Here is a 20,368-nt window from a genome sequence, read left to right on the forward strand (position 1 = left end):
GCCCTAAAACGTTTGGGTTTGCAAAGTTTGTGTTCTTCAAGGTGATAAAGTTCTGCGACAAAAATCACCAACCCTCCTTCATTTTCATATTGTTAAAGTAAAATTACATAGATCAGTTTATGAAATGCAGAGCACTGCTTACTTTGCATATGCAAAGTACTCACTTTTCACATCAGCTGCTTGCTTGCTTTGAAAAAATGACTACTTTCAACCCATTTTTAGAGCTATAGAGAAGAAATACCTGTGTTTTAGTAATGCCTGTCTAATACATCATTTGGAAATGGTGTTTTAATGAATGTATATTTTTTTTCAGGAAAAGCTGTAAAATCAGGAGTTGTCTATTTGAAGCAGTATTTAAAATGTTTGTAGATTTAGAATGCATGTTCCTGGCTGTTCTAAATGGCACTGCCTTGTTAATGAAAATATATTTGCTAATGGATGTTCATTTGCTAAAGACCATTGCGAAGGAAGAGATGACAGAACACCAGGAAAAGGTTTAGTGTTGAGAAGAATGAAAGGCTGCAATAAGATGACAAGTGAAGTAAGTTGTGGTGTACAGTGGTTTGCATAGTTCCCTGATTGCAAGGAAGTGAGGAATCAGCAGTAGAACAGGAAACATTCTGGAATCCAGAGGAGGGATTTCTACTTGCTGTGAGAGAGTTTGAGGAACAGGATGATGGCTTAAATATGATGTTTTAAAATGGCTAGACAGGAATAGAAATGGAGAGTGCAAAAAGAGGAATTTGTATGAGATGTGAGACAGCAGTAAACTGCAATCTAGATTTTTTTTTCTGTCGCAGATGAGGAATCTGAGAGATTTTAACGCACGCAGGCAGTAAGGAGGAATAGAAATCAGGATTTGAATGCCGCTTGTGTGTGTCAAAAGCAAGATGCTAGCAAATGTTGATGCACCTTATTGTGTGCACTAATAAAAGAGTTTTCTTTGGACAGGTTAGTGTGCAAGTTTCAGTTCTGTAGGGATTTCCCTATGTCATAGAGCTTATGTGTCATTCTCTTTTTATAGCTGAAGAAATGGAAGTATGGGAAATAAGTAACTTGACTCTATGCAAGTCACAAACAAATAATAACGTACATTAGAACTCTGCTTTATCTCAGGTCAAAGCTTTTGTTCCTGCTGCTGCTGGGTGGAAAGCAAGCTGGGTGGTTAGGGTATGTTGCATTGCTTTGAAAAGGCTGCAGTGCTGAAGCGATCCCTGACTTCTACTGAGAGTGACCCAAAGCACTGCAGTAACTTTGCAGTTAAGGACATTTATTATGGTTCTTCAGAAATTATGTATGTGTAGGATTTTATTGATTTTTAACAATTTTTTGCCGCTCCCCATCTCCATAGAGGAAGTGTTTTGTGTTCAGGACTGTTGTAGGTATTTGTATCTCAGAACGCAACGTGCATTGAAACTTTTGGCTTCTAGATTCTCTCCTGCTATAAAGACTGTACATGGCGATGTGAAATTGAGCATTTCATTTGTCAAACTGTGTCATGGGGAGCTGAAGGTGACTGAGAACTGGGTTTTCTCACTCTATCAGGAGGCTGAAATCAGTCATTAGCTTGCTGCTTTCTTCATTCCAGGTTGACTTGCTTTTTTTTTCCTCTCTCTTGCCCTGTACTCTCCTCCTCTGTCTGCCAAAATCCATCTCCTTTTGAGTGAGGTTTACTGCTCTTTCTCCCTCCGTGGCAGCTCAGCCAGCCAGCACTTCTGATTTGTGCAGCCTTGCTCTTTCTACTTCTTTACCTTTGGAGGCATCACAGACTGGAGCATGCTGTTGAGGTTTTTGTGTTGCATCAGACTTTTGGAGTTGAAATTCTTTAGTCTTCAGGCTTCCTGACTTCTTTTTATATATATGGAGAGAGAGAGAGACAGAGAGAGAGTGTGCATTTTCTAGCTGAAAGGAGCTAAGCATAAAATATGCAAGCTCTGGCAATAGAAGCGTTAAGTCCAGCAGAGGAAAAATGAAGGGATCCCTGCAAACTTGAATGAAAGAGACAGAAAGCACAGCTGATTACGAATGAGCTATAGAGCAAAATGTATTTGCTGTGGAAAGAATCTGTACGTATTCTCATTTTCTGTGTTTTTTTTTTTTTTTTTTAATTCTGTGGTTTCCTACATCTTTTCTCAAATCAGCTAGAAGGAAAAGAAAAAAAGGCAGGGAGTTGTTCTGGCTGGATTTGCTGCTTCATTCAGAGGCCCAATTCCTCAAAACATTGAGGAAGACACAGTACTCAGCTGGGAGGGCAGATGTAGTCTGGGTGGTAAACCTGCACTGCAGCCTTTCGAGTGTTAGCCATTAGTAAAGCTAAAATGCCTCCAATTCCTTGACCCCTGCTAAAAGCACAAGCCAAAATTACCTTTGCAAGGATACGATGTTTCCATATTTTTATTGCAAATGAAAACGTTTAGAAGTTGAACTTCTGGTTCAGTGAAGTAGGACCAGGAGTTTTCAATCACTTATCCACACGGGAATTAACTGTAGAAGCATTTCCAGTCAGTGCCGTTACTATCTAAGAGTGATTCAAAGAGGAGCTGAAGAGCTTTCATAATGCAACAAATGTTTTGAAGCTGAGACAAATCGAAGGTGCTGCCGCTGGTCAGATGAGTGTTTGATTTGTTCCTATTTTAGTAATAGTTGAGTAAGGTAATTTTTGCAGCTTCAAGTTCTTACCCATTTAGAAGTGAAGCTGTAACTTCGCTTTTGCACCATCGCTGCAGTTTATATTGTTACATTCCCAACATCGTAGTTGTCCACCAGATGACATTTTCAATGTGTACGGATTAAAATGGAGCTGTAATGTATGCTTGGGAATAAGCTGACACTTAGGAGTTGATTGAAAACATTGAAGATTTAGGGAGACTGTTTGAATGTACCTAGAATCAAATTCCTTATGAAAGACTGAAAGAAAAATGAGAAAATGAAACCCTGAAACCTCTCTTACACGTAATACAACAAAATATTACCTTTCGTATTTATCACAGTAAAGATGTATAGAAAATTGGTGTATGTATTCAATGACATTTCTGCCAATGTCTGCCAAATTTCTCATTGGTAATGGTAGAGGTCAAGTGCAGTATTAGGAGCAAGCTGCCAGCACCTGCAGCCAGCCAGAGGGCTGCTGTGCCCAGCAAGCAGCCTGTATGGATCCTACAGGCAGACCAGGCTCTGCGAAGGTGCAGTTAGCAACGAGCATTTGGCTTCATTTCCTGCTGCTGGATCTTCACTAAGGATCACTGGGGCTTGAAAGTTGCTGATGGTTATTAACAGCTTTTTGTTGACGCAGTTACGTGGGTTGATGCTTTGTCATCGGTGACTTTCGTGAGATAATGATCCTCTGGCAGAGGAGTTTGATCCATCCAAGTGACTGAGAGACTTGAACTGAGGTGCTACACAATTCTGTGATATTAATGGAGCATAGAAGTTAATGCATAGAATTCTTGATAAAAAGATCTTTTAAACCCTTTTTTGCCCTCCAATTTCAGAACTCTCCAATCCAAATAGCTTTGTTACCATGTTTCCAGTTTGTCAGAGTTTTCCCATGTGCTGTATAAAACCATAGCTACAGGCCTGTTTCTCTTTACCTTTGTCACTTGAATAATTCAGGTTGGATATTAGGAAGAAAATTCTCAGAAAGAAGAGTGAGGCACTGGAACAGGCTGCTCAGGGACGGTGACACCACCACCTCCCTGGAGGTGTTCAAGAACTGTGGAGATGTGGCACTGAAGGACATGGTTAGTGGGCATGGTGGGGGTGGGCTGATGGTTGGACTAGATGATCTTAGAGGTCTTCTCCAACTTCAGTGATTCTCTGATGCTATGAAAAGTGTCTTTAGAGTCTCAGAAAACTTCAGAAATCGACTTGTCATAAAACTACTGCATATAATTGGCAGTAAAGGGCTGACTTCCATGTAGGTTTTTTAAAAGGAAGTCTCCTACAAGTTAGGCATTTATATACAGTTTTGTGTATATGTACCTGTTTTTAAAAACTGTATTTTATAAACTAGAAATACGCTGTCATATATTATGTGTATACAAGTAATTTATATATGGTTATACTACATATATTCTATGTTTCTATACTCATTATATTCTGTGATTCTTTTCTATATATGTAGTATGTTTATATGGTTCTTCGAGTGTTTTCAGGAGTCTGTAAGTAATGTGTTTATGTACATTTCTATACTTATTTGTATTTATGTAAGGCATAAACCAAAGTCATCACGTTTAGTGTCATACCTAATACCACTAGAATTAGTAGAAGACCACTAAGCAGTGTCCTGGTAAAAGTGAGTTCCATGAATTGGCTATGTTACTGACAGCAACACTGATCGTAGGAATCAAACATGAAGCTGGTAGTCTCATAAATAGAAACTGGAGCCACCAAAGAGCAGCACAAACTGATGGTTTTAGAGACCTGCTGACTGTTGTTTGAGCACACTGGGTTTTATTCTTAGTTTTAAATGTGTTAGTTTTGCATGGATCCTTCACGCTGTTCTGGTGAGTCTTTCTGAGCAGGTAGAAGCCTCCTCAACCTTCCCCTGTGTTAGAACACTGACTACAAATTTCATGTATTGCTGCTCTTCTGCAAGTCAGATAATGCAAGGCCTCCCCAACTTAAAGTGAAATACATTGTCTACCTAAACGTGCAAAAGTGACTTTTGGTGACATTGGAACATTTAACTGGAGATGACACAGCAAGCTTCAAGTCCAAGAAATACAATATCCTGTCATTTCTAGAACCAGATGGAATACATCACTTCTGGTAATGATTTCTGAGAGGTCTTTTTAAAAAATAACGTTGTGCTGTCATTCTGTATTTGTTTTATAAATGTCTTCTGTCTCTGCATTGAAGTAGTTTGGCATTTTATGTACTGTGTTGTGCTTTTGTGATCTGAATTGATCTGCAAGCCTTTGAGATCAGTTTTTTGTATTGAGAACTAGTGTACGTTTAGATGACCAAAGGACAAACTGGCTTGCTGTTCCATTCTTAACATTTCATATACTCTTATGCTTTTTTTGTAAAAATACTCAAGATACCGAGCTTTTATTTAAATAATATGAGACATGTATGTTGTAAAGGTCACCTTGTGGTGTTTGGTATGATGGCTTAAATAGCCTAGTGTTGAACTAAGATGAAAAAACTAAAAAGAAAATGCGTAACAAGGATTTGAACCTTCAACATTCACTACTCAAGATCTGTTAAATCCTTCGAAGTAGAAATGTTTCGTAGTACAGTGTCATCAGTTCTCTAAGTGCCATGGAGACATGGCGTATTGTGAAAGCAAAGCAGTCATTCTGAGGTTGAAGAGCAGCAAAAAGACCTGTCTGAACTGTTCTGTTTGGAAACGATGTCAGCTCACTGAAGAGGGTATGAAAAAGGCTTTCAGCAGGTTCTCTGTAGCTTCACCTGGAAGTAAGTCAGTAATTGAGGGCATAAAAATAATGCAGATGGCTTCCTTCTGTCACCAGGTGATTACGTAGTCCAACTCATGTCCTGTGTTTTAACTTTTATCTCAGATCCTTCTTTCCCGGAAAGGCCAGCTGTAGTCAGATGAAAGCAGAAATGGCTGCTGAAGGCACACAGCTACCTCTGTTTGTGCTGTGTCAAACCTTGCCTGTTTCATTTCCGTGCAGGAGATCTTGAAAGAGTATTGTCTGACTGTCACATACCTGAAATTTCTCACTTGCTTATTAATTATATCTGTAGTGCAAATTGTCGGAGTTGATTTTTTTTGTAATGAAACTGTAGTAGATTCATGGGTTTACTACTGGGTAGTAGGTTTATAGGTTTACCTGCTTATCTTCCTGCTGGATTTCAGTTTCATTTGCTACTCAGATTTAGGTCAAGTTTTATTTTTGATCTAACAAGCTTTCTAGACTTAAGTACATTTAATATGTAATGGCTGAGAATGTAATTTATGCAAATAATATCAAAGTACAGAAACTCCATTGTTACTGCTGTGAGTGGTATTATTAACATTAATTTCAATGCAGAATGTTTCTAACTTCACATTCCCTGTTTGTTTTTGCTTTTTTGTTACACTTCTGTCGCATGGCTAGTTACAGAAAGCAGTAACATGATTTAATTATCAAAAATTAATGTGAGATAATGTACAGCAGCAGAAGATTACATGTTGGCAGCGTGTTTCTTTGCTAACTCATCTGTAATCCTAGAAGCTCATATCAGTAAAAAGAAAATCATAAAAGATTTGTCATATCTTTTGGTTTCATATTTCATAGAATGAATAAATGAATGTGGAAATGGTTAGCGTCAGCATTAAGCCATAGCTGAAAAATGTTTTTCCTTTTCATTGAATACATTCTTATACTAGCAAATACTTTTTGATATCCTCGTGCCAGGCCAGAACCTGAATGGACTCAAAACTGTAGTGTAATGAGTGCAGACCAGTGCTCTCAGAGTACAAATTAGTCTTGACTGACCGAGTTAATAAAAGATGTATGATTATGAAGTGAAATTCCCAAATGAAATGCCTGAGCCGGTTCATCTATCTTTTAGACTTGACTTACAGTGTTTCTTCACGTAGGGGAAGCTCTGTGTGCACACAAACACACTGGCCCTTTCCAGTCTTGGAGAGAAGTGTCTTCCTGACCCATCAGCCTTGGGTGGATTGCTGTAAGCTACTGCATGTTATGCGTGAGCAAAGGATGTTTTTACCAGTGCCACAGCCATCTGCAGCAGCCCCTGAAGAAGAAGCAGCAGTGTGTGTGATACAATGCAGAGTAGAGGACATGGCCAACTGGAGGGGGCCAGGATATCATGGAGATCTTCAGAACCTCAAAGCCTGAAACACCAAGTGCATGGAAATGCATGGGTGTGAAACTCGGGGTTGAAACTTGGGAAGGGCGAAGTAAGATGTGCATTATGAAGAAGAGGATTCAGATTTACGTTTTAACCAAGGGATCAGCTCTCAGTGTGCTGCTGGCCTTGTGGTAATGCGCATCACGTGGGACTTCATTAGGAAGAACTTCCACTAAGTATACTAGTGTTGGTGTAATGGAGTAGGAAGGGGGGGCCTCAAATAGCAGTGTCTGCAGCTGGGGTCACCCCTCGGAGAGCTGACCTTATGTTTGCATGAGTACACCAAGGGGATAGAGAGGGACCAGCCTGGAGGAGACTGGAAGAAGTGGGCCTGTGAAGCACAGCCAAATGTGCTGAGAGGAGGTACGATCACTGCTTATTAATATGCATGGATTATAAACACCGAGGAGACAAAATGTGGTTTGAGCAAGGGGCCGACGCTGGCACCAACAAATGGACCCAAGCTGTGGTGTGAATAAGCTGTGACTGGAAATTCTGTGCTGTTTGAACAGTGAGTTCTTGGAAAAATTTTCTATCGGTGAGCAATAGGACAAAAATACCCACACCACCTGTGGGCATTGTAAGTGGGCATTTAGTTTGTTTATGAGAAGGACTATTTCACGTGCAGACTGTACCAGACACTTGGTGTCGTAGGAAGTCCAAATCAGCGGTACCATCACTGTGGAAGCAAGCACAACAAACTGTTTTTTGGGTGTTTGTTAACCCCCTGTGTAACAGCTCAAGTAAAAGCGTTCTGAGGAGCGCAGTCTTGCTGATTGGTGACTTCTAGATGTAATCTCCAAAGGACTTGTTTGTACCATTAAAATCAAGGAGTTCTGTGTGCGTGTAGTTGTTTAAAGCTTCAGAGTCTACAGCTGTTCTTTGAATTATGTTGTAGCTGCATACTTCAAGGCTGTGCAACTTCTAATTTTCTTGTTGTTCTTCGTCTTACAAGTAAATCCAAGTTCTGCTCAAAGGATTCTGGTCTTTATCTTACTTGGAGCTGGGGTAACCAGTCCTGGAACACCTATTGAAATAGGGATTAATTTGTGGGGTATTCAGTAAGGAGCAGTTCTCATTATTTTCATGGGTTTTGTTTACATTTTCTATTTTGTGTGTTTTAATTTTTTAAAATTACTGCTGCAGATCTTGTGTTTCAGTAGGTCGTAGTAATGCTTTGTGTGTGAGATCATATTTTGCTGTAGGTTTCTTAAAATTATTTTGGTTGATTGTTAGCACTGATATTGCCATACCCTAGAAAATGCTCACATGAGCAGAAGTAGCTCAGCTGAGAGAATCTCTACATGTACCCGGCCCAAAAGTCTATTGAATAAGAAATTTGGGGCATCCAGAGAATGATGGAATGTGAATGATAGGAACCACTTGAAATGATTGCAGCTAGCTCTAGTGATTTGTAGAATGATTACAACATTAGGCGCTACAGTGGAGGTGGAAACCAAAGTGTTTTGAAGTGAAACAGTCCACTTTGCGTGCAGAGGAAAATGTTTCATACTTTCTGAATAATGAACTCGGATCAGCTGTGTGACATGCAGTGTCATGGCTTGTTTGGAAGCAGAATTTGAAAACTCCTGGACAATGCTTGCTAACTTATTTCACATCCCTTTCTTTTAACCTTTCTTGTGTAGATTAGATGTATTTTCACATTGTTTGAGAGACACTAAAATCTTGATGGTCCTGTCAGTTGATTTTTGCTTTTATTTTTCTCAAGTTTTAGTTTTGCAATGTTTTTATCTTGGTACGCTTTCTTAATTCTTAGAGGAGTTAGTTTTTCTGGGTAATCTCAATCACGCTAATTTAAATGACTTACAATTTCCCATCAGCAAGAGCTTGGACAGTTGCAGCATCAGTAAACTAAGGACACACACTCTGTGTATAAATGGTCTGATTTCAGTCTCTGTTGTCCAAGGGTTTTGTAATGATTACTGAATGTTTTCTATTCAGGTATCAAGTGGCTTAATAGTGCAGTGGATGCCTGTACCACTGTGTGATTGCTCTGTTATTTCATTCAAAACTGAATGTCAGCTGCCTAAACATAAAAATGCTTATTGTTAAAATAGAGTGCTTGCTGTCATGTTGTGTTTTCAGGATGCAGATGCAGTCCTGTATTTAGGGTCTGATATTGCAAAACATCTCCTGTGAAATGAGGTTTCCCTCTTAATAAGAACGCAAATACTTAGCTCTTCCTAAAGCTAGTCTCATCACGCTAGAACAGACCTATCAGAAAGGAAAAAAAAAAAATAACAAGACTGGAAGATGCTTGGGCAAATACTCTTTAAAATAGAAGACCTGGATTTAATGCTTTTACGGTCTTTAGTACTTGAAAGTTTGTATACATGATTGAGATCCTGTGAAAGGAAAACTTCAAGTATTTATCTGTCTCATTTTCCTTGTAGGTACTAAATGAAGCGGTGGGTGCACTGATGTATCACACTATCACTTTAACACGAGAAGACCTGGAGAAATTTAAAGCACTTCGAATAATTGTCCGAATCGGCAGTGGTTTTGATAATATTGACATCAAATCTGCTGGAGATTTAGGTATGACTATTAAAGACTTTGTTTTACATTTTATACTTGCCTCTAGAAACTTGATAGCATCTGAGTCTTTGCGTTAATGTTTTCTCTATAATTTATACTAACATAGTATGTAAGCTGTATAATTTTCTCATCAGTGTTTAAAAATCATTATAGAGATATTAGCATTAGTTAATTAAGTGATATATTAATGACTTTGTGACAGGATGACAGTCTGCCTGTTCAAGATAAATCCAAGGAGTATGGCCATAATTTTTCCTCTTTTTCTTCTTTACTTCAGTTGTGTATTTTAACTACTGTCTTTTGTAATCCAGTCACAAAATATAATTCCATCAGCATGGAAAAGTACTACTGTTTGAATAAAAAATGAGATCATTATCAACTGTCTGGAACTTATTTATGATGCATGAGATTTAGTACTAAAGCACTCCATAATATAGAAATATCGATTTTATGGAAGAATCAACTGTTTCTGCTTCAGAATAAATTGAGATACTGGAAATATGAAAAGTGTGCTTAGTGCTTCACTCTAAAAAAGCAATAGTCTGATTTGTCCTTCGCTTCCTTTAGGATAACCCATCCATTATCTGTAATGTACAGGTAAAACTGTATAACTGGAAATAAATGTGTATTCTTTGTTTATTTTTAAGTTGGTTGAAATTATCAAATAATAAAAAATGGTTTGGATTTGAAGGGCCCTTAATGCCCACCCAGCTCCAACCCCACGCTGTGGGCTGGCTGCCCTCCAGCAGCTCAGGCTGCCCAGGGCCCATCCAACCCAGCACTGAGCACCTCCAGGGATGGGGCACCCACAGCTCTCTGGGCAGCCCGTGCCAGGACCTCACCACCCTAACTGTGAAGAAATTCTTTCTTATATCTGATATGTTTAAATAATAAACAGTTTCCCACTACGCGCTGGGAAGATCTCAGAAATGTTGACTTCCACGTGACAGTGCTTAGTCTTAGTAACAGCCCCGCTGATGTAGTGAGGAGCTGTAATATGGGTCTGTTTATCAGTAAACGAAAGTAAAATAATCACTTGTTTCTAATGGCTGTGTAGTTTGCACAGCAGGCTAAGAACTTTTTGTGAGTTTCTCTGAAGAAGAGATCAGGCGTCTAAGGCTGCGTTCCTACTTATTCTTAGTGGTGCCAAAGTTAGGAGCGTAAGCTGAGCCCTAGAAACCAGACATGCATGTAGAAATTGCCCTGGGGCAAAATTCTGGATTCAGAGCCAAAGCCCAGGTCTGGATCAAAGGCCTCAGACCTGTCACGAGCCTGATTTGTGTGGAGAATCCCTGATGAGTGGACTGTTCTGTGCTGGTTTGTTGGCTCTTGGGCAGGTCTCTGGGTTGGGTGGTAACCAAAGCTTATAATTGAAATGCATTCACATCGCTCTTCAGGCTGCAGTGTAGCAGACTTGGGGAATTCTCATTCATATTAAATGCTAATAATTCAGTTCTTAGGTTGTGATTAGACTGAGTTATGCAGTTAAGATCCATCTCATTTGTGTATTCCAGTATTTACAAAATACAATTGTTGTCTCTTTCTAAAGCCAGTAAATGCTGGGAAGACTTGCAGTGTAAAATCTCTCCCAGTAGCTAGTAAAATGGTTGGAGTTAGTATCTAACTCATTGCTCCTGGGACAAATCTCTTTCCATCTGTTAAATATGCATCTCAAGGAAGTAACATGAGAGTTAACTGCTCTTTGTAAAAGGCTTTTATTCAGTCTTGAAGTACAGTACAGAGTTGGACCTTAAGATCCAATATTTTCCTGGAGTTTCCTAGTAACTTTTGGAGCAATTTTCAGGGAGCACACTGGTGATGTTGTTACCAGCTTTTCCCATTAAGCATTATTTTCATGTTAACACTTCTACTCTTCTTGAAATGCATGCAGACAGATGTTTCTTGGTAAAGCCTTTTTGATCTGGTCTATTTTCCTCCAGTTTATTAGTGGTTGACTAGAAAATATGTGCAAGTTGTAACTACATGCAAATAAAATGAGAAACGAGGATAACGTCAGTTGTCTGCTAAGTTTTTCAGCACTGGACTTTAGCACGTGATCACTGAAAGAAAAGCAGTGGGGAAAGGAACACAGAAGGACTGGATAAGAGAAGTGTGTGTTATCTTTTCCAACATGCAATACCTCTTCAGATTGTTGTCTCTACCCCACTACTTGTATGGTTTACTGTGCCTCTGGCTTTTTGAATCCAGCTGTTTTTAAAGAAGGGGAAAATGGGAAAAGAAAAATTCCTACAACTTAGCAATGAAATGATTGTACCTATTAGGGAGGAAAGTGTAAGGCAAGCTCAATTTCTTGCTTCTCTTCCCATACATGTGCGACAATTTCTTAAGGTCATTTTAAGGCTTTTTTTTTTAATTGTTGATGCCAGCAATTAGGAGACATGCTTATTAAATTCATTTTGCCATCTACAGCATGCATTTTTTGCTTCATGAAAGACCTTTTGCGTAAACAAATGCAGCTGTTTAATATGATGCACTTCAAGGGGTTTTATTTTTCAGTATTCTACTTTTTTCCCTCATTCGTGCTCTTCCTTTCATTTTTGAAATATGGTGAGTTTCATACTGCCGTTGATGTTAGCAGGATGCCAACGTTAACAGTGATGCTGTTCTGTCTTTGTGTAAGTCTGTAGAGCAGTGACTCAGCAGACGCTACAGCAGTGGAAAGAAAAGTAGTCCTGAGCTTCCTTATGTTGGCTGTAGAAAGTACTGGGCAGCAGAATGAAGGCATTTGAATGTTAAACATAAATATATACAAGCTTATATATATTTTTTGTCAGATTATTATTACTCTTATTGAAGAGAATGTTGGGTTTTCTTTCTTGCTTCGCAAGATATACAGGTATTAGCTGAGGACTCACTGAATATTTATTTATGTAAAACCCGAACGACTTGACAGGGAAAACAGTATTAAGATTTTTATTTTAGTTTACAAAACCCTTTTTTTCTCCACTGTGAAATTATACTGTATACTGGTTTTGATCTCAGTCAGCAGAATTAAGAGAGAAGCATTAGTGGGAGCTGATGATTAGAGAATGAACATGCAGTAAATAGAATGAAGACAGGTCAAAAATGCTGCAAACTTTTTCAAGTAGACATTTTGCTTCACTGCTGCACATTCAGTACTGGAAGGTAAAAGCTATTAAAAAAAAAAACAACAAAACAACAGATCAGGTTGACTTACATCCTGTTACATTCAGTGCCTGCTTTGTTTTTTGAAGTAGAAATGGAATACCTCGAGCCTCAAACCAGTCCTCCGTCCACAACAGTCTGTGGAAATCTGTAATACTCTTTTAGCTTCTTGATGTTACAGCTTTTTCAACTATTAATTTTAAAATGCGTTTCCCTAATAGCTGAACTTTTGTGTTACCTTTCATTCGATGCAGAAGCAGATTTTGTATTTCAGTGTTGAAATTTAAATGGGTTTTCTTTAATATGAGAGACCAGGAAAGGACTTGGATTCTATTTGTAGCAACTCTACAAACTCCCGTGCAACATGAAACAGATTGTTCCTCCCTGTGTTGTTAGAACCCATATATGTCTTGGAAATAGTGTTTCACTCATTAAGGTTTATAAGAGTAGCTTTGGTTTTAAATTGATCTTTTTTTATAATGTATAGACAGCTTTTGGGAGGGTATCTGCTCAGTAGTAGAAAGCTAACTCACACAGTGAAGTGCAGACAGTGATCTTTAACCTCAATGACTCTGTAGTGAGAGAAAAGCGTGTATTTCTTCCTGCTATTCAATGCACAGAGCCCACTGTGCACATGAAACTCTTGCTAACATATTGGTTTGGTTACTAAGCTACCTGACACCTATATAGTTACTTTTGTGGTTTCAATTGTCTGTTGGCTGTTTGCCTTAATATGGAGAAACAGTAAATAGTAAATGGAAAAGTCTGAAAAGAAAGTTTCCTTTTACTTCTAAGCTAGTTCGTCGAATGTTGTGCCTGTCGTTGCAGTCAGGAGTGTGGTGTTAGTGCAAAACAGATATTGAAATAGCTGTAAATTTAAACACCATACTAGGGGATGGCTGTGAAATGGGAAGGAGTAAGAAATGTTTGGCAACCTGTTATCCTTGCCACCCATTCTTTGCAGGGATTGCAGTGTGTAATGTGCCAGCTGCCTCCGTAGAAGAAACAGCGGATTCTACCATGTGCCACATCCTGAACTTGTACAGACGAACCACCTGGCTTCACCAGGCTTTGCGGGAAGGCACGAGAGTACAAAGCGTCGAACAGATTCGGGAAGTGGCTTCTGGAGCTGCCAGGATCAGAGGGGAGACCTTGGGCATTATTGGATTAGGTAGGTTTGGTGGTGATGTCGTTCAATACTCCTTTCCTTCCATTGCTTTTAAGAAAAAAAAAAAATTATAAAGAAAAAAAAGCTGTGAAGACAGAACGCTCCGTTTCATGCCAAGCATTCTGTCTAATACCGCTTCATTCCTGGTGTTTATATATCTCAAATATTTTCCCCATGGACATCATCGTTTCCCTCAGACAACTTACTTTTGCAGTTGATGTTCTCTGAGTTCTTTGAGTTTCTGTACATCTTTCTTCTGTTGTAATGCCCGCTGCCAGGCACACTGGTTGTCAGGGGAAGAGGCACCATTGCTTCCCTTTTCCAGGACAAAGATCCTGCTACTTGCACCCAATATCATGTGTATTTGTTGTATTTATCATCCATTGTCATGTCCGGGTCTATTTGTGCTTTTTTTCTGTTTGTTGTATTTAATATGTCTGAAAAGTTTTTGCTGCAGAGCAGTTATTTCTTGTGTTTGTTTAAGCTGCACTGAATTTGTACTTCAGTTCAAATGAGAGGAAAAAAATACCTGCAAGAAAGTTTTAAATGCTTCTAGACCTAATAAAATCACCTAGTTAAATTTAGGGATATTCAGAGAGGTATTTCAGTGTCTAACAGATGGACAGGCTTGCTTGAGATGAACTAATTAGTGTCTGTTACAGAAGCAGAGAATAAAAACAAGCAAGATGGTTTCTATATAAAAATTACTCAGTTATGTACTTGTCTTATCAAAGATCTCTCAGACTCTGAATATAATTGCCGTAGTATTCATCCCCAGGAATTAATAATACAATTTTGACATCAGGACATCATACTTAAATGACTGTTCCAGTTGCACGTTACTGTGAAATGTCTCAGGCCACAAACTCTTACTTCCAAATGGAAGTAGCTTAGTGTTACGTAGTACTCATTGGAATGAGCATGCAAGGCAATAAGAGCCTCTTAACAGTTAAAGAGCTTCCTTTAAAATACAACTTTTAAGAAGTAAGTCATGGAGTTTCTTTCTCAAATCTATATCCATGTAGTAATGCACCTCATTTAAACACACAGTGGTTATTGTATTCATGGTCACAGCGCCCGTACAGAAATGAAAGACAAATCACCTGTAGTGTTTTCAAAATGGAAATGCACATCACATTTTTTGAAACTTCAAGTCTTCTCTTACATCCTATGTGCTTATTTGCTGGAGACATCTGTCCTGCTGGCATTGTGTTTATTGTATTGCACTTGAATTCCAGGCTGAGATAAGCAAAAAGTCTTGATGTTTTAGTGACAATGAATTTTCTGTGTGCTGTTTTTTTGTTGCAAATGACTGGAAAGAACAGAGAAACAATTGGATAATCAGATTGCCAGTATCTGTGTAATGGTACATGAAGCACTAGGATTTGTTTGTGGTGGTGACTGTTTTTTTAAATAAGCCTTTTGTGTGTGTAGTATACTAAAAGGCTGGTAACGTCTGATTGTAAAGGTACACATCTGTTGCAGTTTTTAACCAGTAATTTTCTGTGGCCTTTAATTATTCCTGTTTCTTTTCCTACAACAGAATATTCACAATTTCAAGGAAAATGTTTTATAGTTAGTTTTGAGTGCACCCATGTTGGATTTGTGCATGTAAGTAAAGAAGCACAGCACTGTGATTCTGACCTGTTCGAATAAACTCCTATATAGCTGTGTATTTATGAGGAATAAGAATGCATAGTCTTAGGAGATGTGGAAATAAAGCTAGACTAGATATAGTGTTTGTGCACTTAAGACACTCAGTGACATACTTTCATTCCTATTCCAGATACCTGCCTCTAGTTTTAGCCTAAAACGTGCGTTTACAACCATGTACAACAGACTGTTCCCCTGAGGTTGTGTTTCTCTTCTAGTGGCCTCTTCCCGCATCTGTAGCGTTGCCTCGGTTTATTATTTACCTGCTAGGACCTGTCCCCATCAGAAGTGCTGCCACGCTAACAGGCTATGAAGTGAATGTAGCACCTACAGAACAATTCTCCTGTTACTAAGCCCTGCTTCTTTCCTCTAGAGCTGTGTGGTGTTACTGTATCTGTCCTTTCTCGTTAACATGTTTCTGAGATCATCCCTTATGTCGCCGCAGCTGTGTTTCTCTGTTGGTGTCTTGAACTTGTACTATCTTCAGCGGTGGGTTGGTCAGATTGTAGCACTTGGTGTTGCAGCGACAAAGTCCAGTTTGTCACATCTGTTACTGGGCTTTTTCATTTGTGCTAAAAAGAAGAGTCCTAGCTCTTGCCTATCTCTGTGCTAGGGAGTGACTATGTCATTCACTCCAGAGCTCCAACTACTCACTTCCTTATCCACTAGTCCAGCCAAGTTTCATGACTCACTTGTCTTTTTCTTTCCATCACCCACTCTCTTTTCTTTCCCCTCCTCTCATGCATATTCCTGCTTTGACATTTGGTCTATCCTGCTTAATCCTATTACTCGGTGCTCCTCCTTTCAAGTTAACCCCATCTCTCATCCTCTGCTTGTACTGAAGATAAGCAAAGACTCAGTAGCATAATGCCTTCTTCATGTGCTTGTTGGGTACCATCCATCATTGTTTCCCTGTTTGGTCAGCCTCTGAGTTCCTTAGGGCAGAGCTTGTGTTTCCTTCTATCTTTTCGAAGTGCATGATTCTATATGCCTTACATAAATATTAATTTCACATCATTAAGCAGCTGTCTTTGGCACTTTTAGTCTTTATTACTACCCAGTGTCCCATATTTCAAGTGATGCATCACAAGATTTACAAGCATGGATAGCAAGCCCTGTGTAGGAAGAACAAAAAGCAGCATTTTCACCTTTTATCGAGGCAGGTTTTTTTTTTTTTTGAAAGAATATATGTGAGCAGAAGCATGTAAGTAGTTGGATGAGTAGGTAACTGGAGCTGGTTCTGCTGTAATGATCATTTTGCAGCAGAGAAGGCTGTGAAATCACACTCCCTTCCCCTTCCTTCCCAGTTACAAATGCTGGTGACTAATAGCTAATGCATTTCCTCACTCAGGAAAGGTGAAATTCCTCCAGACACATTTGTCAGGGCATCGTAATCCGTGTCATCACTCAGTTTGTCTTTCCTCATGTGCTCTATTCTCCCACTGGTGTCACAAGCCTGACCAGATGTGTCACACTGTGAGGTCTAAGAGCTGGCTGGTATTGCCACATGGGACATGTTGCCCCCTTAGCAGTCCTGCTGGGTCTGCTGATGTGCTCACTGGGAAATAGAACAAAATGGCCTGGTCCCAGAGGCAAGCTATGGATCACAGTTTTCCAGGAGAGAGGAGGAGTTACCCACATTCCCCATTAATGTTGCAAGGAGATGCTAAGTGCGAGCACTTCTTATTTCCATGGAAGTCTACAGGCATGTTATCATCATTTCCATGGTATCGAGGACACTGAAGCCAACTTTGTAATAGCAGCATAGATGCACACTCACTGCCCAGGGGCTGGGTGGGGATCATTGTTAACTGCAGCTCTGAGATTGCCATGCTCAAATCAGGTCACTGGCACAAAAAGACCCTGCAAACTGAGGCACTGTGGGGAAGGAAGGAGGTGAGTCCTAGCAGGAGACCCAGGTAGTTTTGGTGTGGCTCTGCACTACTCGTAGTTGAGCTGAAATTATGCATGGCCTTTGCTAGAGCTTTGTATAAATCTCTTAACTTCTGAAGTAGGCTTTTGTTGCTTTTTGCTTTCTTGCAACACAGTGCAATTTATGCATTCTTCCTGTATCACAGATCAAGAAGTTCATTTCGTGTTCTGAACTTCAGAGTTTAGCTTCCCTTGCAAGCACCTAAGTCTCATGAATATTCATAGCAGTATTTGCTTTTAAGGTAGTGTTTCCCTGAAGGTAGGATGCTTTTGGCACTGTTCTCTTGTTCTGTATGTGCTGAGAAAGGTTTTCAGCCACTCCTTGTGCCCAGGAATGTGTACAACACAAGAGCTGCAGGACAGGAGGAAAACTGTCAGATTTGTAGTTGACTGTAATTTTAAAAGGAATTGGTAAATTACAAGCACCCACCTATGTATTTCTGTAAGGAGTGTGACTAAATATGAGTCCTCAGTTAAGGAGGAGTTCTGTCCCATTTAATAAAAGATGTAGAAAGACAGTGCTGGCCAGAAGTACACACGTGTGATTTCCAAGTGTTTCAAAAGGAAACGGCACGTTTCAGAAGGCTTCAGCGTGTTGGCCTGGCTGCGATGAACGGAAAGCGTAGCTTTAAGTGGAGAGGCTGTAGTAAGAGATTCATAACTCTGCCATGAATCCCCTCGGGTATTAGTGCTGTGAGGAGTGTAAAGAAGAACAGATGACAGAGTGTCACATGTGGAGATGAATGGAGTTAGAGTGAAAGTGATAAGCTAGCTTGAAAAAAAAAAAAATGTTTACAGTTGTGTGACTGATTTCTTTATCTCTGAACGTGCCAAAATTTGAAAATAATAGTGTTTGTGCTGAAAATAGTTTAATTCATATTTATAAGAAACGGCTTGGAAGGCAAACAATTGCAATGTATGCAAGGATTGAAATAAAAGATTGTGAGCATTTTAAGTTGGTGTCCCCAAAGAGAAGCTGACAGCCCCCATCAGACTGACAGGCTGCTTAATATTCCGAGCACATCTGGCACTGAGCACTGCAGAATAACTGTGCTGAGGTTAAACGATCAACATACAGCCTCTCTTCCTGTGTTGTCTTAAGTTTATTGAAAGAGAAATTGAAAGAGAATCTGAAAAGCAGAGGGGAATCTCTTTAGGCGTAATTGGAAAGGTATGGGATTTCCCTGTGCTAATTTGACTCTTCTTCCGAGTATGTTCAGGTGTTACAGAAGAAAACTCGACTTTCTTTTTTAAATAAGACATGAATATTATGATGTGTCTAGTCAGTGATACTCTTGCCATGTCTTTATCTAATGTTTGCAAAACTCTGATGTGAGTATCTAGTGTGTAGTCTTCTAACCTGAAAAGAGTTTTGGTTCCTGTTCTGCAAAACATCCTTATTTGCTGGCTGTACTTGCTCCTTTTCTCTGCGTTTTAGTGATGATATTTCAAAGGGGACTGAGGTGTGCAGCATGGAGTCATGCCCAAAAAGCAATTTCAAACACAGCTCTGAAATAATATGACAGTAAGGAAAAATAAACAGGGAAAAGCTAAGGGTGGTGTAAATACTGACTGCTACTGTGCTCATCTTAACTAGGTGCTGTATAATGGACTGTATTTATTTATGATTTAGGTAAGTGGATAGAAAAATTTTAAAAGCTTCAAATGACAGGATTTTTCCAGGCTTTTTAATGCTGAAAGGATGTTACTGAAAATGAGAGAAAACGCTGGTACAGAAAGGAGATTCCATGCGCTGAGAATAATGGTTCAGCTTCAGATTAAACAAATTATCTTTCATTGCATCCATTTTTGAGGATTAATTTTGTAGCTTGTTATTAAAGGCAGCTGGTCCAACACGGGTAAGAATAAGTCCTTGTCGGGCTGTGTTCACAGGCAGTGGTGTTTTACCCTAAGCAGGCCCAGCAGGCGAGCCCTTGTGTGACACAGATTATGGCAGATTACACGGCATCTTCTGACGACATTCCCCGTCTCTGTCTGCAAAAGGTGCAGACCTGCTTTGTTTTGAGCCAGGCTATGTGAAACAACGCAGACATAACGTTACTCATCTAAACGAGGATCGCAGGTGGGAGGGGTGACTCTTCCTTTTTATCCTCTTCCTGTTGCTGTACAAAACGATAGCATCTGATACAAGCGTTTGCAGTGAGAAGGAGGAGGTTACCTTACACCAGCTGCTTCACATCTGTTCTCATCACATTTGTCTTGTTGCAGGGCGTGTTGGGCAAGCAGTAGCACTACGTGCCAAAGCCTTTGGCTTCAGTGTGATTTTTTATGACCCATACCTCTCAGATGGCATGGAGCGTGCTCTGGGACTGCAGCGGGTGAGCACTTTGCAGGACCTGCTGTTCCACAGTGACTGTGTTACCCTGCACTGCAACTTGAATGAACACAATCATCATCTTATTAACGACTTCACCATAAAGCAGGTAATCATCTCTGCGCGTGCCCTCTGCGCAGGGGCTGTTGACTTACACTGTGTGTATCTTCATTATATAAAGATGCAGATTCTCATTTGAAAGGAGTTTTTTGCTGCTTTGACATGAAGTAGGTTTATAACTGATAGGAAAATAGCTGGTGCCTTATGTATCATTGCTTTTCTTGTCTGTTTTCGTCAGAAACATTGCACTTGTGGAAATAATGCGCTCTTCTACATGTTGCTCAGATCTGTTCATGCTTTTTCTGTGTCATCTGGTAGCTGCCTCCTGTACCTGTACTTGCAGGTAGCGATTCTGCCTTTCCTTCTGCTCCTTCGGGTTGTGCTCTTCAGCATCACCGAGGGATTGTGACTAAATGCCGCCCCCCAGTGCTCAGCGCTGAGGCTTGCAGGGTGCTTCTCAGGTGGATCACGTTGCCAGCATCACATTCTTAGGGAAAATCATGCCTGTTTGAATGAGAACGAACCTCTCCCTAAAGTTTTAGATAATATGAAAATTGCTTCTGAATCTAGATGTGTAATAACTGCTTCACTGTTGACTAATTAGTAGTAAGCTTTTTTATTGAACGTCTGGGTTCTAACTCGGACCTCAGTGTAGGTGACAGAAGGAAATAAAACACTGAGGTTTT

The 20,368-nt window shown here is 39.7% G+C and overlaps 1 protein-coding gene across 5 annotated transcripts in view; it reads left to right on the forward strand.

Annotated features, from left to right (window-relative positions):
* Positions 1-20,368, forward strand: part of CTBP1 (C-terminal binding protein 1) — a 225,622-nt gene that overhangs the window by 190,403 nt on the left and 14,851 nt on the right. For all 5 annotated transcript variants that reach the window (XM_021395829.1, XM_021395830.1, XM_021395828.1 and 2 more), the window contains 3 exons: positions 9,243-9,387; positions 13,499-13,705; positions 19,517-19,731. In XM_021395829.1, coding sequence (XP_021251504.1) covers positions 9,243-9,387; positions 13,499-13,705; positions 19,517-19,731 — 567 coding nt within the window. The remainder of the gene's footprint in view (positions 1-9,242; positions 9,388-13,498; positions 13,706-19,516; positions 19,732-20,368) is intronic.

The sequence above is a fragment of the Numida meleagris genome, chromosome 4 (assembly GCF_002078875.1).
Source record: "Numida meleagris isolate 19003 breed g44 Domestic line chromosome 4, NumMel1.0, whole genome shotgun sequence".
NCBI lineage: Eukaryota > Metazoa > Chordata > Aves > Galliformes > Numididae > Numida > Numida meleagris.